Source organism: Neospora caninum, chromosome XII, assembly GCF_000208865.1.
Source record: "Neospora caninum Liverpool complete genome, chromosome XII".
Classification (NCBI taxonomy): Eukaryota; Apicomplexa; class Conoidasida; order Eucoccidiorida; family Sarcocystidae; genus Neospora; species Neospora caninum.
The window spans coordinates 6,018,638-6,034,387 of record NC_018398.1 but is presented as its reverse complement, the minus strand read 5'-3'; the positions used below and the strand labels follow the sequence as shown (position 1 = coordinate 6,034,387).

Here is a 15,750-nt window from a genome sequence, read left to right as displayed (position 1 = left end):
AAGCGAGACACACGCCGACCCTCGATGCAGCCCCCTTTCCCAACTGATTTCCATTTTTCTCCTTTTGCGCTTCTCTGCTCTTCTCCACAATCGTGCCTTTCCTCTCTGCTCCCCACGATTCACATAGATGCAGCTGCTCTTCTCCACAATCGTGCCTTTCCTCTCTGCTCCCCACGATTCACATAGATGCAGACAGGGACAGACGCGCGTCGAGAGAGAAAGGCAGTGGCACATAGGGATATACAGATACAGGGCGATAGAGAAAAACGAGACGGTGATGGGGATGCCGAGAGATGCACATGTTTGGGGCGGTTTCCGTGTGGAGGTGATGTGCGCATTTGCATGTGAAAGAGGGCCAGATCGACCAGAGGAGAGGGCGGGAGCGTTTCGCCTCGGGTAGGTTCGAAGAGAACTTTTTTTTGAGTTTTCTGTGTGACGCAGCGATATGTTGGTGGTTCCAGACGTGTCCCTCTGGTTGGCGGATTCGAGGTTCTTCTCTGGAAAAGCTGTTTGTTTCGCGTATCCTTCTCGCAGCTCGCCTCTCTCTCTTTCGGTTCTCTCATCCTAGCTCAGCAGCGCTCTCAGCGGAGATCCATTTCAAGATGCACCAGATGCAAGCATAGAGATAGAGCGCAAGAAAATCAGATCAGAGAGATACCCAACTATGTCACATCAATTGGCTATGATCAAGTGTAGTATCTGTTCTTATCAGTGTGACAACTGATACGGGTCCAACTGGACCCAACTATGTGACATCGTAAAAAAACTGGATAGAGGCAATGACAAAGCGGTATGTCGACCCACCGAGAAGTAACTTTTTGCACATTTTCCCCGGACAAGCGTCCAGGTGGACGAGGGAAGCAGGATGGTGGCTGTTTCCTTTTTTCTCTCTGCGCCGGCAGCGGAGAGACAGTCCTGCCTCTCCCCTCGTTCTGTCGAGGCGATACTGAGGGCGCAGATGCAACCGTTCTATGTGGTCTTCCGCCGCCCTTGCGACGACCATGTGTCTCCATCTTCAACACACACACACACACACGAGAGAGGAGACCGCGAAAGGAGACAGCTCTCAGGCATGGCTGCCTCTCTGGGATTCTAAAAGGACGGTTCCCCAGCAGGAGAGAAGAGAACCGCGCTTGAAGCCTTTAAAACTGTCTGCGACAGGTGGGGATGGGAGGAGAAAACAGAGGAGAGTGCAGGTTTTGAAAAAGATTTCAAGCTCGGAAAACAAAACCATTTTGCCGACTCTAGAACAAAACGAAGCGTGAGAACAGGCGGCACACACCACAGCGGCAACTTCCACTGTCAGAGGCGCATCCACTCAGCTTCGGGAGGAGGTGCCCACAAGGAAAAGCAAGAAACCCAAAAGGGTGAACGAAGAGAGAGAAACATTTAAAAGAAGCGGACCCGGGAATTGAGAGAAAACCAAGGCACACACTCGATCCTCAATGTGAGGTTTCGCGTCTCGCAGGCTCACAAACACTGAAAGACCAATCGAGTAGGCAAAGACGAAACACCAACACCCGCTGTATATCTTCTCTGGATCCTCCCACGTTACCTTTCTACTCTCATATTCTGTCACCCTCGTTCCTTCTTTTTCCCTCCCCCTCTGGGCCTCTTCTCATTTCCTTCTTTTCCTGCATCTTCGCTCTCTGCCTCTTGCTCCTGAACCTTCTTGTTTCCCTTCTCGCCTCACTTCGCGTCATTCTTCACGTTCTTCTCTCTCTTCTTCTTTTCTCATTCTCTCTCCTCTTCCGTAGTCTCGTCTTCTCCCTCACGCCCGTTGTTTGCTTCGACTTGCGTTCGGCGGCTCGTCTGCGCCGTCCAGGCTTCTCGTTCGTCAACAGAACTCGCCCTCCCACAATCGCAAAGAGATGAGAACGAAAAAGAAACACCCACCCCCAGAGGGGTCCAGGGAGGCGGCCAGCCTGAGAGCGGAGATTTCTGCCTAAAGAGGGGATACGTTCCGTCTCACAGAATCCGGATTCAAAAGAAAGTCTCTGGAGAGGGCGAGAGAGACATACAACCACACACGCAAAGAGCCGGAGAGTTCACGCTCTTGCCACGTGCGACAAAGCGGTGTTTCTGCGTCTCTGCCTCGCAGCCACTCTCTGCGTCGCTCCTTGGTCCCCCTATTTTTGGAGAAACGGGAGGGGGTCGTTGCTAGCTTTTGCTATCTGGCTTGGAAAAAAAAACTGCGAACTCTGGCACACATAAAAGCTGACGCTTCTGCGTCTCTTCTCTACTTTCCTCCACTTCCAATACCTTTTTCTGAAAAACGAGGAAACATCATGCACACATTCATATATATATATATATATATACATATATAGATATACCTATATTTATATTTATATATATTAGTATGGCACTATTTAGGGAGGGCACCTGGAGCGAGATGAGGAACCCGCTCGAGCTCGTTTCGTCTTCCCTTCAAGTTTAGTTCTGTCTCCTCGTGTCTCCATTCAATGTTGCCTGAGCGGTCGCCTTTCTAATGCTGCCTCTGTCGGCCCGGATCTGACAAACTTCGCCCAAAGGAGAGAGCTACAGAATGCGAAAGCGTCACCCCGTCTCTCCTGGGTCATCAGGCATCTCTGCGCTGCGCAGGAGTCAGCACTTTGGCCCGGCGTGACAGCAAACGAAGCCTGGAGAGACGAAAGCCCGAGATGTCCTGCCTCGGTTTATACTGTTCTCTCGCACTTCATCTTGTTCTCTCCTCTCTTTGTCTCTGGCGTGACGTATTCTTTTTCCCTCCCTATATCGCCTTCTCTCGACTTCGCATGGTCTACACCCTCAAGTACCCCTCCTTGTATACATCCCTGCCTCTGCCCCTTTAGTCTCTTCTTTCCCTCTCGCTCTCTGCCTCTCGCGTTCTGTCTCAGGGTCGCCTCGCAGGCCGCCTATTTCGTCTCACGCGTCCCTTTCTCTCCGCCCGGCCTCAGTCTTCATCCAGTCTCCTTTGCGCGAGTTTGAGGAGCTTTCTCGGAACCAAACACGCGGAGGTGGGCGGCGCCTGTACGCAACGGTAAAACACCATGTAGGGTGAATCGTCTGAGCGTTCGTCGGCGCTGATTTCGTTCACCGTCTCCTCGTGGACGGGGGTGACGCGGCTGTCATCGAACTTGAACCATTCCGCGCGACTGCGTCTCTTTCCTCCGTTTCCATTCGCACTCCGGTGCAAAGACGTCTCAGATCTTCGTCCAATGCAGTAGTAATGCCCGACATTCGCGGAGGCGCCGGCGTGAATCACCGCCGCGTACAGCTCGTACGTGAAGGGCCCTATCGTGAGTGTTCTGTTGATGTGGACATGCGTCGACGTTTTCTTCTTCTCGTTCGAAAAAACCGACCACGAGTACCGATTGAAGATGATAATCAGGTGCGCCGGAGGCGAAACGATCTCTTGCCATTTCAACGCTTCGCGTTTCGCCTTGCAGACCTCGCATGCGTACGAGTTCTCGCCAAACAGCCGCTCCTTCTTCACGAACGCATCGAAAAACTCCTGAAGCGACGGGCCCTCCCAGAATTCCGAAGACGGCTCGTCGCCGACAAAGCCGAGAGGCGCCTGCGCAAGCGCCGGGCCGAACCCCGTGGCGGCGAATCCTGCGGAGACGCCGTTTGCGCCGCTTGCCGCGACCTTTCGCCACACTCGCGCCTCTCGCTCGCGGAGGCCGCGCTGTTCGTCTACCCACGCCTGCGAGGGGACTGGAAACCCAATGTCGTGGATGACTTCCTCGCGCCGGCTCTGTCGCAGGCACACGCAGCACTCCACCACCTGCGCAGTTTGTCCCGCAAAGACAGTCCGAATCAGCGCCTCCTCCTGGCCGCCGAGAGCCTGGAAGATCTCCCGCGCCGCCTCAGAGACATCCTGTTGCGCCTGCTTCTGATACTCCGCAGGCAAGGCCCGGAGCAGCGCCGAGGGCGAAAGGACAAAAGACGCGTCGGAATCCGAGTCGGCATACGTGTCGTAGTACGTTTCGGGAGAGGAAGAGACGAGCAGAATCTGGGCAAAGAGAATCTGGAGTTCACGGAGGAGCGGCATGTTAGGGATTTCTGTCGAGGCCGCGGCAGACGGGGCAGAGTTCGCGGGAAGGGCCCTTCCGGAGAATCGAAACAGATTCGCGACAAACGCGTCGGAGAGGAACAGGGTCTGGAGGAAGCTGTTCAGATAGCACGTGTTCCCGAGATTCCGCAACCCCACCGGACGCCTTCGCGAGGCTGGCGCATGCAGATGCCTCCTGGCGGGAGCCGTGAGGCGCGTGGTGTACAAGTCGAAGGAGACACATTCCTGCGGGGCGAACGGGAGAGGGAGATCTAGCGTCCGCTCAGTTACGGGGGCACCGGGAAAGATAGCTGGTGCCGCGAGGGAATACGGCGTGTACGACTCCGCTGAGGCGGCAAGCGACGCGTCCAAGTTGGGAGGAGTCACCTGGAGACCGTGCGCCACGAGGCGGTCTTGAGGCGGGACGAATGCAGCGGCAGAAGGAAAGCCCGAGAAAGGCACCGACTGAGGCGCAACCAGGTGGGGGGGAAGCCGAGAGACGACAGACGACGGATAGCCCGACGGGTGGAAGCCCGGTGCGTCGGGGCGGCCCATGGTGGGCACCGAAGAGAAAAGGGAGATAGCCGAAGACGTAGGACCAAGACGAAGATCACCCCCACTACAGACTAAAGCCTGGGAAGCGAGAGACGGATGAGAAGCGAGAGAGGCATTTGGGAAAGCCAGAGGCGGATGAGAAGCAAGAGGCGGATGAGACGACACAGAAGACAGAGAAGGCGGAGGAAAGAGAGACGGCGGACGCATTGGTGAACAGAGAGACGAAGGCTGGGCAGTGCGGATCGCCTCGTCGCCGAGAGACGCCCCAAGCGGCAGAGGATAAGGGCGAGAGTTTCCGTCGAAAGAACACAACGAAGATGCGAACGGCGAGGCAGACGGAGCAGACGAAAAGGGCGGTGTCCGTACAGCCTCGGAGGAAACCAAAGCGCCTGGACTTGCAAACGGAGAAGAAGCAGGAAGAGAAGATGTAGCAGGAAGAGGAGTGGATGAAGGAGGAAGAAGAAGAGCAGATGAAGAGGTTGGAAGAGATGAAGGAGAGGACGCCCGAGGAAATGTGGACTGGAGACTGGAAGTGCTACAGGGGGTGCGGGAGAGGAATGAGGAAGATCCAGAGAGCGTCGCAAGGCGCAAGTTTGGAACACTTCTCACGCCAGGCAAGTCGGAAGACCGGCTGTTCTGGAAAGGGTGTCCGAGAGACGAACCGAAGGCTTCGCAGTTCGTCTTGGTCGCCTGCGCAGAAACAGGAAAGATAGAGGCCGCGACAGAGCCCGAAGACGCTGCAGCGCCGGGTGCCTCTGCGGAGGTTGGAGGATCAGGAGACGCGGACGAAGGAGACAAGAACGGGTTCGTCCCTCGCATTGACACGGCCTGCAGTCCTGCGGGAGAGCGAGTAGAAGAGGGGCATTTGCTTCGAGGCGTCTTCACCGGCGTGTGATTCTCCCGACTCTCGTTGGCTGAAGATGTGTCCGACAAATAGCGAGAGCTACCTCCTCCCGACGCCAAAGACGACCTCCGGCTTCTCTCGCTGTCATCCTTCGCCTCTGATCGCCGGTCACGAGGGCGTCGCACCTCGCGCACCTTTCTTGACGCGTCTTCGCGTTCTCTTTCTCGCAGCTCCTCGCGGAGTAGAAGCCGCAAGAGACGCCTCTGCCGCCGTCTCCGAATATGTCGTCTCACCTCCAGGCGGGCCAGCGCGTCTTCGTCTCCGTCCTCACTTGCGAGCTTGCTCACCTCGTTTCTCGGCCTGCGAAGTTTCGGAGGCTGCAGCGAAGGCCTCGCCTCGCGCGGGTCCGGCCCTTTCACCAAAGACGGGAAAGAACGTATTCCCCTCAGTTCGTCTGCAAAAGACGCGTCTGCGAAGCAGCCGGTGTCAGGTGTCCTCGGCGTGCGACCCTTTTTCGGGAAGTCGCGGCGCTCGCGTGCTGTGTTCTCCGACGCTTCGCTCCGCCTCGAGCTCTGCCGCCCCCACGAAGCTTCAGACTCGGGCGACGAAGACGCAGGAGATGTTTTGCCTCCAGCTCGGCCGGGTCCGCGCGAAGGGTTCTTCGACGCATGCGTGCCAGGAAGCCAGGCCGAGCGAGCGTGGCGACGAAGGAGCAGACTCTCCACCGCGCGACTGGCAAGGCCGGTCTCGAGGCCAAGAGAGAGGCCCGCCCGCTTCTGCCGAATGGCCTCGATTCGCGGACACCCCGCACCCGCGACCGCCTCGCTCGCTCGCCTCTCCGCCACCAACGCAGCCATCCGCGACCGCCTTTCTTCCTGCCGCTGTTGAAGCAGACGCCGACGCTCCGCAGCCTCAAATCCCCCCACAGCATCTGCCTCTGCTGTCAGATATTGTGCACAAGGAACACCAGAAATGGAGGACGTAAACAACACAGGGGAAGGCGACAACGCAGGGAAAGAAGAAAAAGACCCGCGGTGTGCAGAGGTATCCGTGGGAGATGCGGACGACCGAGAGCTGGAGAGCGGCTGCACTGTTTGTGGAGAGGACGAACTCGTCGGTGAGGCAACATCTTCAGCCGCCTTTGGAGTGTCGCGCAGAGGCGGCGCCGTGGCGGGAACGTGTCCTGTGTCCACCTGGCTTGGTTTCAGTTTGTCCCGCGTTTCGGTTTGGCTCCTTCGTTTCAACTTTTCCTCGCGGCATTCGGCCAGGGATACTCTTCCCTCGTCCTTCGTCCGTCTCCTTCGCTGCTCTTCGCCCTCCGAGTCCCGCGTTCGGTCCGTCTTCTTCGCATCCTCTTTCTCCGTTTTCCGGCCTTTCCTCTCTTCCTTCCCTCGTCGCTGCCTGTCTGCCATCGGCGCGCGTCTCTCCTCTCTCAAAGGCGACCTTTTCTGCCTTCTCTCCCTTTTCTCTCTTTCCTCTTCCTCAGCCCCTCTTTTTGTTCTCTTGTCTTCCGTCGAGGCTGGTCCTCGCGTTTCTTGCTCGTCTCCGCCGCCGTCTCTCTCCTTTCTTCCTTGTCTTTTTCTGTCTTTGTCCTCTTCGTCGCCTTCTCTGCCTCCTTTGTTTCCGCCCCCCTCTCCTTCGTGTTCTCCCCTCATCTCGCTCGAATCCACCGACAAGATCCCCTCGCCTTTGCACCCGCCGACGCCGCTTCTGGCCAAAACAGAGCGCGGGTCTGTGAGGGAAAGATCAGAAAGCCTTCTCTGTGCGCATTCGCTTAATCGGTCTGCTGTTTCTTTCTCGCCAACATGTGAATCGCCCCTCAGACAAACCGAAAAAAAAGGCGTATCGAGTGTCTCCTTTTCTTTCCTGCTCAACTGCTTATCGTTCCTTCGCTCTCTCTCCAGATCAAAACGGCCAACTCCCTCTCCCGATTTCAAACCCTCATAGATCCAGTCGTCTCTCTTCCCATCCGGTTTCCCATCTTCTTCCTCTCCTTTTTCGCCATCTCCCTCTTCTCTGTCTTCTGTGTCTTGCTCTGCGCTCCGAAACTCAGACGCAGACAACCTTCGGTGTTCGTCTTCTGTCCTTCCACGCACTGACGAAGAACGAGATGGAGCAGAAGGCAGAGAAGAAAGAGAGGTCGACCGTCTGATTTTCCTGCAGCGTTTTGTCGACGGAGACACGGTCTCGGCTTCCTCGGCCAGAGCGGGAGACGAGGGATCAGAACTCGTTTGTCTGCTTTCTCCCTTCTCCCTTACCTCTTCTTTCAGTTTCTTCATCAAGTGTTCAGCTAAACTCTCGGCCCATTGCGCAAAGTTAAATGCTTCAGGAGAAAGACAACGTGTCTCTCCGTTCTCTCCCCATATCCCAGTATTCTCATCCGCGAATTCACAGTCTCGAAAGCGACGCCCGTCACCCTCTTCCTTTTCTTCCGCCTGTCGCGTTCCTTCACCCTCTACCTTTTCTTCTCCGTCCTCCGTTTCTCTTGCTTCCTTTTCTTCCTCCTTTCCCGTTTCTCCCTCCCCACTCCTCTTTCCTTCTCGCTCTTGCTCTTCGTGGATGAGGCGAGGCAGCGGTGATGAACCGTCCGCAGTCGCCTGCCGAATCGACCTCGCCGCCGACAGAAGAAACACAGAAACCGAACGAAGGGCCGAACGCCCGAGAGGTGAGCGCAGAAGCGCGGGAGCTTCATCGACAATCAGACGAAGAAGACAGACAGCCGCGCATGCAACAACGAGAAGTCGCTCCACTGGCGCAGGATGCGGAGCGCAGATCGGCAGAGAAAAGGAAGATCTTGGAGACATAGACAGGCGCGTGGAGCTCGAGAAAGAAGTTGATTCGCCTGTCTCTTCCTCGACTGCCTCAGACGCAGCAGACTCCAGCGGTGACTTGTGCAGCCCAGCATTCTCCTCGTCGGCGTCGGAGTGAGACGGCGAAGTCGGCTTTTCGCCTGGTGCATTCTCCTTTTTTTTCGCCACCCTGGACCTCTCGCCTGTAGCTGCCAGGCTTCGCCGAGCCTGCCGAATCGGAGAGCAGGCGACACGAAGGCAGAGCTCAAATGCCGTAGAGTGAGAACGAGCGTCCAAAGAGCGTGCGGACCCAGAAGAAGAAGAGCTGAGGCGAGAGTCTGTCATCGTTTCGGTAGCTGAGAGGAAGAGAGAGACGAACTGCACGAGGGCGGCGACTCCGCAATGGAAAAAACGTGGCGCCGGCGGACTCGAAGAAAGGACTGCGGAGAGGGGGAGAGACTTGGGAGCAGAGGGAGAAGGCAAAACATGCAGGAGACACCGGAGCGAAAAGGCCCACAACGCCGTCCAGAGTTCAACGATCTCTGCGGAAGAGCCCCTGAGAAGAGAGAACAGCGCACAGCCATTCGAGACGAGCATGTCGCAGAAAACAGGAAACACGAGGAGAGCTCAGCTTCCAAGTTGCCGATATTACGAGACAAACCCCGGAAAGCCGAAAGAGAGACCCGACAAAAAAACACTCTGAGACGCGGTGGGGGACCGGACAGAAACATGAGGCATCTTCAGAAGTTGTTCCCTTCTCAGCCCTGTTCTCGGGAGCCTGCAACGACGGTATCCCAAAAACGAAAGGGAGAGGGGAGCACAAAGGCGAGAAAAGAAACTCAGAGAACGCAAGAGCGCAGAAACGACGCCTAGATATCTACTTTCATCCATGAAGAGGTATTCTTTGTCGGCACAACTTTGCGCAGATGTCAAGGAGCACGAGATATATGCACAGTCGAACACGTCTGCATAGATACAGATCCACATAGAGACGGATGTACATCCATAGAGATCGGTTTTGCCTTCTTTGGTGTGGACGGCCGGTCTTCCCTTGTGTCACTACCTGAAGGACGAAAGAAGCGATGAGCAACTTGAGGACAGGCGCGCGTGGGGATTGGCCGCCGAGAGCGCGACAAGAGGGAGGAGCATTCCGAGAGCACACCGGCCTTGCCTCTCGAATAGCCGAGAGAGAAACGCGTGAATCAGAGAACGCTCGGCATCGAGAGGAGCGGTGCGCGAAAGCGACGGCAGAGAAGAGGAAGAAAGAGACTGGGAGAGAGAAAGGAAACGTTTGGCAACATCCGTGAGGACGAGCAAGGTGTCGTGCGTCTGCAGGCAAACCAGCAAATGCAGAGGAAAACGGGAAAGCGTGAGGGCGAAGCTGGGGGTCATCCGCGAAGACGCAGAGCCTCCCAGAGAAGGAACTGACAGTTCGATGTCAAAGGAGAGACATCTTCTGCACCATGTAGTGAGCGAACGCACAGGCTCGAAAACCAGAGCTGCGCGTGTTCGGATTCGCCACCCAGGCTCCTCAGACGCACCAGAGAATCGTCGTCTGCCCAGACAGGCAAAACCTCGACCAGCAATGCATGAACGATTCTCATTTCTTCCGTTCGTCTCGGTATCTTCTCTCCTTCCTCTTCCTGCTCCTCGTCTCCCGTTTCGATCGCTTGTCTGTCGCTCTGCTCTGTTGCATCATCAGCATCCTCATCCTTCTGTTTCGTTTCCCTCTCTTGGTCTCTTCCGCGGCTCCTCTTCTCCTGCGTCGCTTGAACCCAGCGAATGTCTCTGTCTCTCTCTGGTCTCGCCCTCACTCCCTCTCGCATCTTCGCCCGGGGCGAGTCTTCTTTGCTTTCCGACTCCGCCAAGTCGAGGCGCGGTAGGCCAACGAGGCCATCCCTCCAGAGACAGCAGAGCACCGTCCGCAGTGTGGAGTTGCTTAAACTCTTCACGGTGTCGATGTGAATCCGCCTCCCTTCGCGCTCTTCGGCGGAAGACAGCAAAGACAGAAAACAGTCTGCCCAAACCCGTAGACTCTCGTCGCGATTCCCCTCAACTGCACACAAAGAACACCGCGAAGAAGAGCGCATCGAAGACACCTGCGCACTGCATGCGCATTCTGTTTCTGTTTCGCGTTTCCGTGAACGCGAAGACAGCAGAAACGAATAGAAGAGAAATGCACTCCGAATCCTCTCGTCTTCTTTCTGGCGAGGGGGGAAGAGAAGCCCGAAGAGAGAGACATCGAACGCCTCGTGCACCACCTCGGGAGCGAGGAGAGCAAATGCAAGGAGACTGCTTTGGCATCGGAAAACCAAGTTCTCAAAGTTCCCTTCCTCTCCAAGTTCTTCGACGTTATCTCCTTCCGGACAGAAAGAGCGATCGACGCGGGTTTCCTCTCCGCCCGTCTCGCCTTCCTCTTCTCGCACATCCCCCAGGAACTCGACCCGCTTCTCGGCCCCGCGTCTCGGAACCTTCACCAGCGACGACAACGCATCAGCAGCGAGAAGAAAGTTCGTAGCAGCCAGCGAGAGCAAACCGGCTGGATTGTCGACAGAAAGAGAAGAAGAGGAAGAAGAGGAAGAGATATCCTGGAAGGAAATGGAAAGCTGCGACTGGGGAGGCGCCGGAGAAGTCGAAGCCGAACGAGAGATCGAGACAGAAGAGAGAGTATGTAAACGGTGGAGGAGATCAACAAACAGATCAGCCAGAGACGAAGGTGACAGAGAAGACAAAATCTGCGCGCTCTCCTCGAACCTGCGAGCTTCCACGTAGCGACCCAGCGTCGACGACGGCTCCAGCACAGGCGAAGGCCTATCTAAAGCAGAGCGAGAGACACCTAGGCGACCGGAGAGTGTCCGATGGGAACGCGTGTGTCCTTTCCGCCCTGTCTCCTCATCCGAAACACCCCGTACACTTGACGAAGTCGCGGAGCCGCCAGACGCTGCAGCGTCTGGGTATCCTTCTCTGTCTCCTTTTCGTTCTTCTCCTTTGCAGCGTAGGCTATCTCGCTTTCCGTGGGATCTGGTGCGCATTCCCGCACAACTCGCTCTTCCCTTCAGGTGGTGCTGCCGATCGCGTTCCCTGTCCCGGTCGCCTCCGTCACTTTCTTCTTGTGTGGATCTTCGTTCATCTCGTTCCCTTGCATCGCAGTCAACTCCTCTCTTCTCTCCTCGACGTTCTCTCTCTCGCAGTCCTGGAGAATCCTCCTCGGTCTCGTGATCCGATTCCTTCGCTGCGGAGGGTTCCCTGTGAAGAACCCCCCCGGCAGCTGGCGCGTCTCCTCGCCTTTCGTGGAGGCGACCGCTCTCTTCAAAAAGCGAGACCGCAGCGGAAAATGGAAACGAAAACGGAGAGGAAAGCGAAGAAGAAGAGAAAGCCGAAGACGAGGAAACCGAAGAAGAGGAAACCGGAGACGGCAGCCGTCGGTTTGACGTGTATCGGCGTGCGGCATCCCTGTCGAAAGCGGAAGCGGGGCGCGGGTGACGAAGCGATGAATTTTGTCGCAACAACTCGCGTTGGTGTTCTTTCCATGATGCGATGGGAGGCGCCGACGCCGAGAGTTGCGGTACGCTCTGTCTCTCTCGAGGAGAGAAGGGGAATGCCGGAGTGTCGCCGCAGCTCTCGACCTCGCCCTCTCTCTCTTCAGTCGTTTCTCTCGCTTCACGGTCCTCATCCTCTTCCTCGCCTTCTTCCGCTTCACATGTTGTCCTCTGCTCAGATACGACAGGCGAGGAAGTATCCGAAGGAAATCGGCATATCCACACGTTCCTCTCCGCTGACCGAGAAGACGAAGACGAAAGAGAGGAAGAGGACGAAAAAGAGGAAGTTGAAGAGGAAGAAGAGGAAGTCGACGACGAAGAGGAAGAAGAAGAAGTTGAGGACGAAGAAGAGGAAGTTGAAGAGGAAGAAGACGAAGAAGACGAAGAAGAGGAAGGTGACGACGACGGAGAGGAAGGAGAGAGTAGAACGTGGCACGACGAAACTGAAGAGGGCGAAGACGGAAACGAAGAGACGTGGTTTCGCGTGTCCGCCGAGGGGTGTTCTTGCGAGGACAAGGGTATCTGTTGTGGAGCGGAGTTGGAGACAGAGAGAGGCGAGCGAGAGACAAGATCAGCTGGAGGCGACAGCGAAGAGGCCGTCGTCGAATCTTGAGCACTGACATACGAGGCTCGCTTCATCCAGCGCTCCAGAGTCCCGACCTGGCTGCGAGAGGCCGAGTCCGGCGAAAGCATTTGCCTTGCCTCTCCATTTCTCTGCAGCTCGGCGGCGCTGGACGATAGATGCGAGACGTCCGGGTACGGCGGGGACCGCGCAGCGGAAGAGCGAGGCGGAGAAGGATGCCGCCTTTCCCCCGGGCACTTTGCTGCCAGAGAGGCATCTGCCCAGCGCGCGCTTTCGGACACCGTGGACTGGAGTGAAGCCATTTTGCGGAGAAGAGACAAGACAGATGGGAGGAGGAGGAAGGGGGGGAAAGGACGGCGCGACGAGGGAAAGGAAGGAAAGAAGACTGAGGTCCAAGGGAAAACAAGAGAGGAGTGAGAGAGAGAATCAACCAGAGGAACAAAGCGCAAGGGACCAGCTGCGTTCTCTCTCTCGAAAAACCCAACTAGCGAGAGAGACGCGGGGAGAGAGGCTGGGAACCCACGCCTCGTCGGTCTTTGTCATTTTCCTTCTTCGCAGCAGCACGAGGCTTCGAGACACTGAAGGGCCAGCCGTTTCCGTGCTCTTTTGAGCCCTATAAGAGCGACAGAGAAGCGAGACACGGCTGCATTGCGAAGCAAAAAGACGGGAGAAGCGGGCCTTTTTGCTAGACAGCCGATGTGTGTTGGGAGGGCCCCAAGATGCGCTGGAACAAGCGAGGTTTTTCTTTCCTCTCTGACGAAGTTCCTCACGCCAGCGAACGACGTCTCGGAATTTTTTGCCCCTTTTTTCGCAGAGCAAAAGGCACGAGCAAAAAACGCGCCGACACGGCTGGTCCGCAAAGGCTGCGCTTCTTTGCGCGCCGCCGAGCCGGTATGGCAACGCCACAGGCCTGGAGAACGGTACGGAGAAAAGTAAGCAGATGTTTCGTCTTGGCGGAAAAACAAACGGTTCAAAGAGTCGAAGAGAAGACGCAAGGAGGCCTGGAGAACAGGAAACCAGCTCTGCAAGTGCGTCAGCCAAGTAAACGCTGTTTTCAGTCGATTGTGGCACGCGTTTGACCGCGATTCGCGAAAATCAACTGTACGTACACCTCGAGTTGTGCACATATACATCGCAAAGGGATATTTATTGAGAAGGCGAAAGAGGGCGTTTTTTCTCTTCTTAGAAGCGTCGTCTTTCGCGTTTCCTTGTTTGTTTTCCTTTTCCTCTTCCTGCTCGCCTGCGCGCAAAACCCTCGCCGCCTCAATGGGCGCGATCCTTCTCCAGCGACGCAACTCCACACACGCGTTCACGCCTGTCTCTCCATACAACGTCGATTCGGTTTCTCGAAGACGGCTAATACCCAACTCCAGCTCCTGCCTTCCTACTCCTCTTCGCTTGCTTTTTCTCATGTTTGTTCTCTTGCTTGTCCTTTGTGTCCCTTCCTGCCTCCTTCCTCATCTCTACTTTTCTCGTCGACACCTGCGCTCCCTTCAACTCAGTCTGTCGCTCTTCTTGAATTCTCTTCCCCTCTTCATGTTTCTTTCGTGTCTTTCGATCGTTTTTCGTCGCCTTCTCTCCTCTGTTCTGTATTTTTCAGCTTGTACCGTTACATTCAGGAGCATACCGTTATATTCGATGATCTTATGTGTTCACATTGGTATAACTCAAATCGAATACACAGAGGCATTATAGTACCTAGGGTTCTGAATATGACTCCAATTATGAGATACAGACAACCAAGTTCTTTATGACTGCGCCTGGAGACTTATATTATGATTCTTACTAATGGGAGCACAGTTCCCTGGGTATCCAATCCAGTGCTCTGCCTTGGGCATTGAAATTGTTTCCCTTCTCTTTCCCTTGTCTCTTCCTCGCTTCTTGCTCGTCGTTCTCGTCGCCAGCCTCTCTCTCTCTTTTTTCCTGTTATCCGTCTGTCTCATTATGCTTTGTGGGCTCCCTTCTCTCTCTTTCCTCTCTGCCCCGCTTGTCATCCTCCCCATGAGTCGGTAGAAGGCGCAGCATTCACCCTAGCGTCGGCCACGGCAGTTTCCAACGTCGCTTCACCTGTGAGGCAAAAGCTCTCCTTTCCTCTCTATTTCTCGCCTCTCCCTCCTTGTCTGTGTCCCTCTCTTCTTATCTCCCTTTCTCTGTGCTTTGCGTACGAAGAAACATCCCTAGAAAGCAAAAGGGAGATAGCCAGAGGAGATTCGAGAGGAAAAACAAAACCTACAGTCTAAGAGTTTCAACACTGGCGATGCGTTACCGGAAGGCACATATTCCGGCAAAATGCTTTGAAGGCGTTCCCTCCTACTTTCTGTCGCAGAGAACCGGTCCTCACTGTCGAGAAGCTTCAGCAGCTTTCAAAGGCCACTGTAGAGGTCAGCAATAGCGTATCACAGATCAAACGTTGCTCCCGCGAAGACGTCGACATATACACTCGCAGACCTTTTCTGTTGATTCCTCTTTTGAAGTCGGTCGTTCAAGCAAGAGCTTCGCCAACCCCTCGAGTGTCTCTACAGCGGAGTCTCGGTCGCAAGCGCGATTTTCATCACTCAACTTTGTGCTGCCATTTTCACGCCCAAAGCCCCACAAACTACCACGCTGGGAGGCCTGGCTTTTTTTTCCACAGCAATCCACACAAGAAATCAGGAAGATGCAGAAGAGTTAAAGACACAAACGGCGTCTCCCCAGTCCCTGGGGGCATGTGCACCAAAACTCCCACAGCACCTGAGGCGCTGATTTCCCACTGTACAACCGTAAGTACATATATATCTATATATATTTATATGCATATTCACATGCATTTGAACTCTATCATTATATATGTAACTGAGTAAATGTTTCTATTCACGTGTATGTGTACGCACGATTCTATTTACCAGGGGTTTTCAGTAGAGATATACAGATCCCCCTATCTGCCTCTACGCATCCCTGTAAATATCTCGACACAAAGATGAGCGTATATTTGGTTGTGTCGCTGTGGACGTGCCAGCGGCAAGGACAGGTTTGACGCTTCTGAACGGTTCCTCTCTCTCTTTCTTCGGGCAGTGCCTCGCTTTCCCGTCATGCTAACGCGAAGCACCAGACGAAAGCGAGACCACGAGACCGGCGGGCGTCCAGGGAGACGGTTTTGTGTTACATGGCGGCAGTTGTGCGGCTGCATTCGCACCGAACAGCCGCACACAGCCCTTCAGTAAAAAGATTCCGCGAGACAGCGACGGAATGCCGAGGAATGCGGCACAAGCAAAGACCGGCCGGAAGAATGAACAAACAACGTGACGGCCGCTGCGAACGGAGCCTTCGCATCACTGAAAACGACTTCCAGACGCGTGTAGGGCAACACATCTCCCGGCCTCTCGACCAATCCTCAGCAACTACTCTCACTGCCTCACTCCCCCCCC

The 15,750-nt window shown here is 55.5% G+C and overlaps 2 protein-coding genes across 2 annotated transcripts; one reads left to right on the top strand and one right to left on the bottom strand.

The window, feature by feature from the left end:
- Positions 1-2,935: 2,935 nt before the first annotated feature.
- NCLIV_068110 (conserved hypothetical protein) lies at positions 2,936-11,256 on the bottom strand (the record flags this gene model as incomplete). The annotated part of the gene is made up of 3 exons (XM_003886363.1): positions 2,936-8,780; positions 9,288-9,553; positions 9,766-11,256. The coding sequence occupies 3 exons, from the start codon at positions 11,254-11,256 to the stop codon at positions 2,936-2,938; spliced, it is 7,602 nt and encodes a 2,533-aa protein (XP_003886412.1).
- A 505-nt stretch (positions 11,257-11,761) lies between these two features.
- Positions 11,762-12,376, top strand: NCLIV_068100 (hypothetical protein; the record flags this gene model as incomplete). Its single annotated transcript, XM_003886362.1, has 2 exons — positions 11,762-11,789; positions 11,943-12,376. 2 exons carry the CDS (start codon positions 11,762-11,764, stop codon positions 12,374-12,376), a joined length of 462 nt encoding a protein of 153 aa, XP_003886411.1.
- Between the last annotated feature and the right edge of the window lie 3,374 nt (positions 12,377-15,750).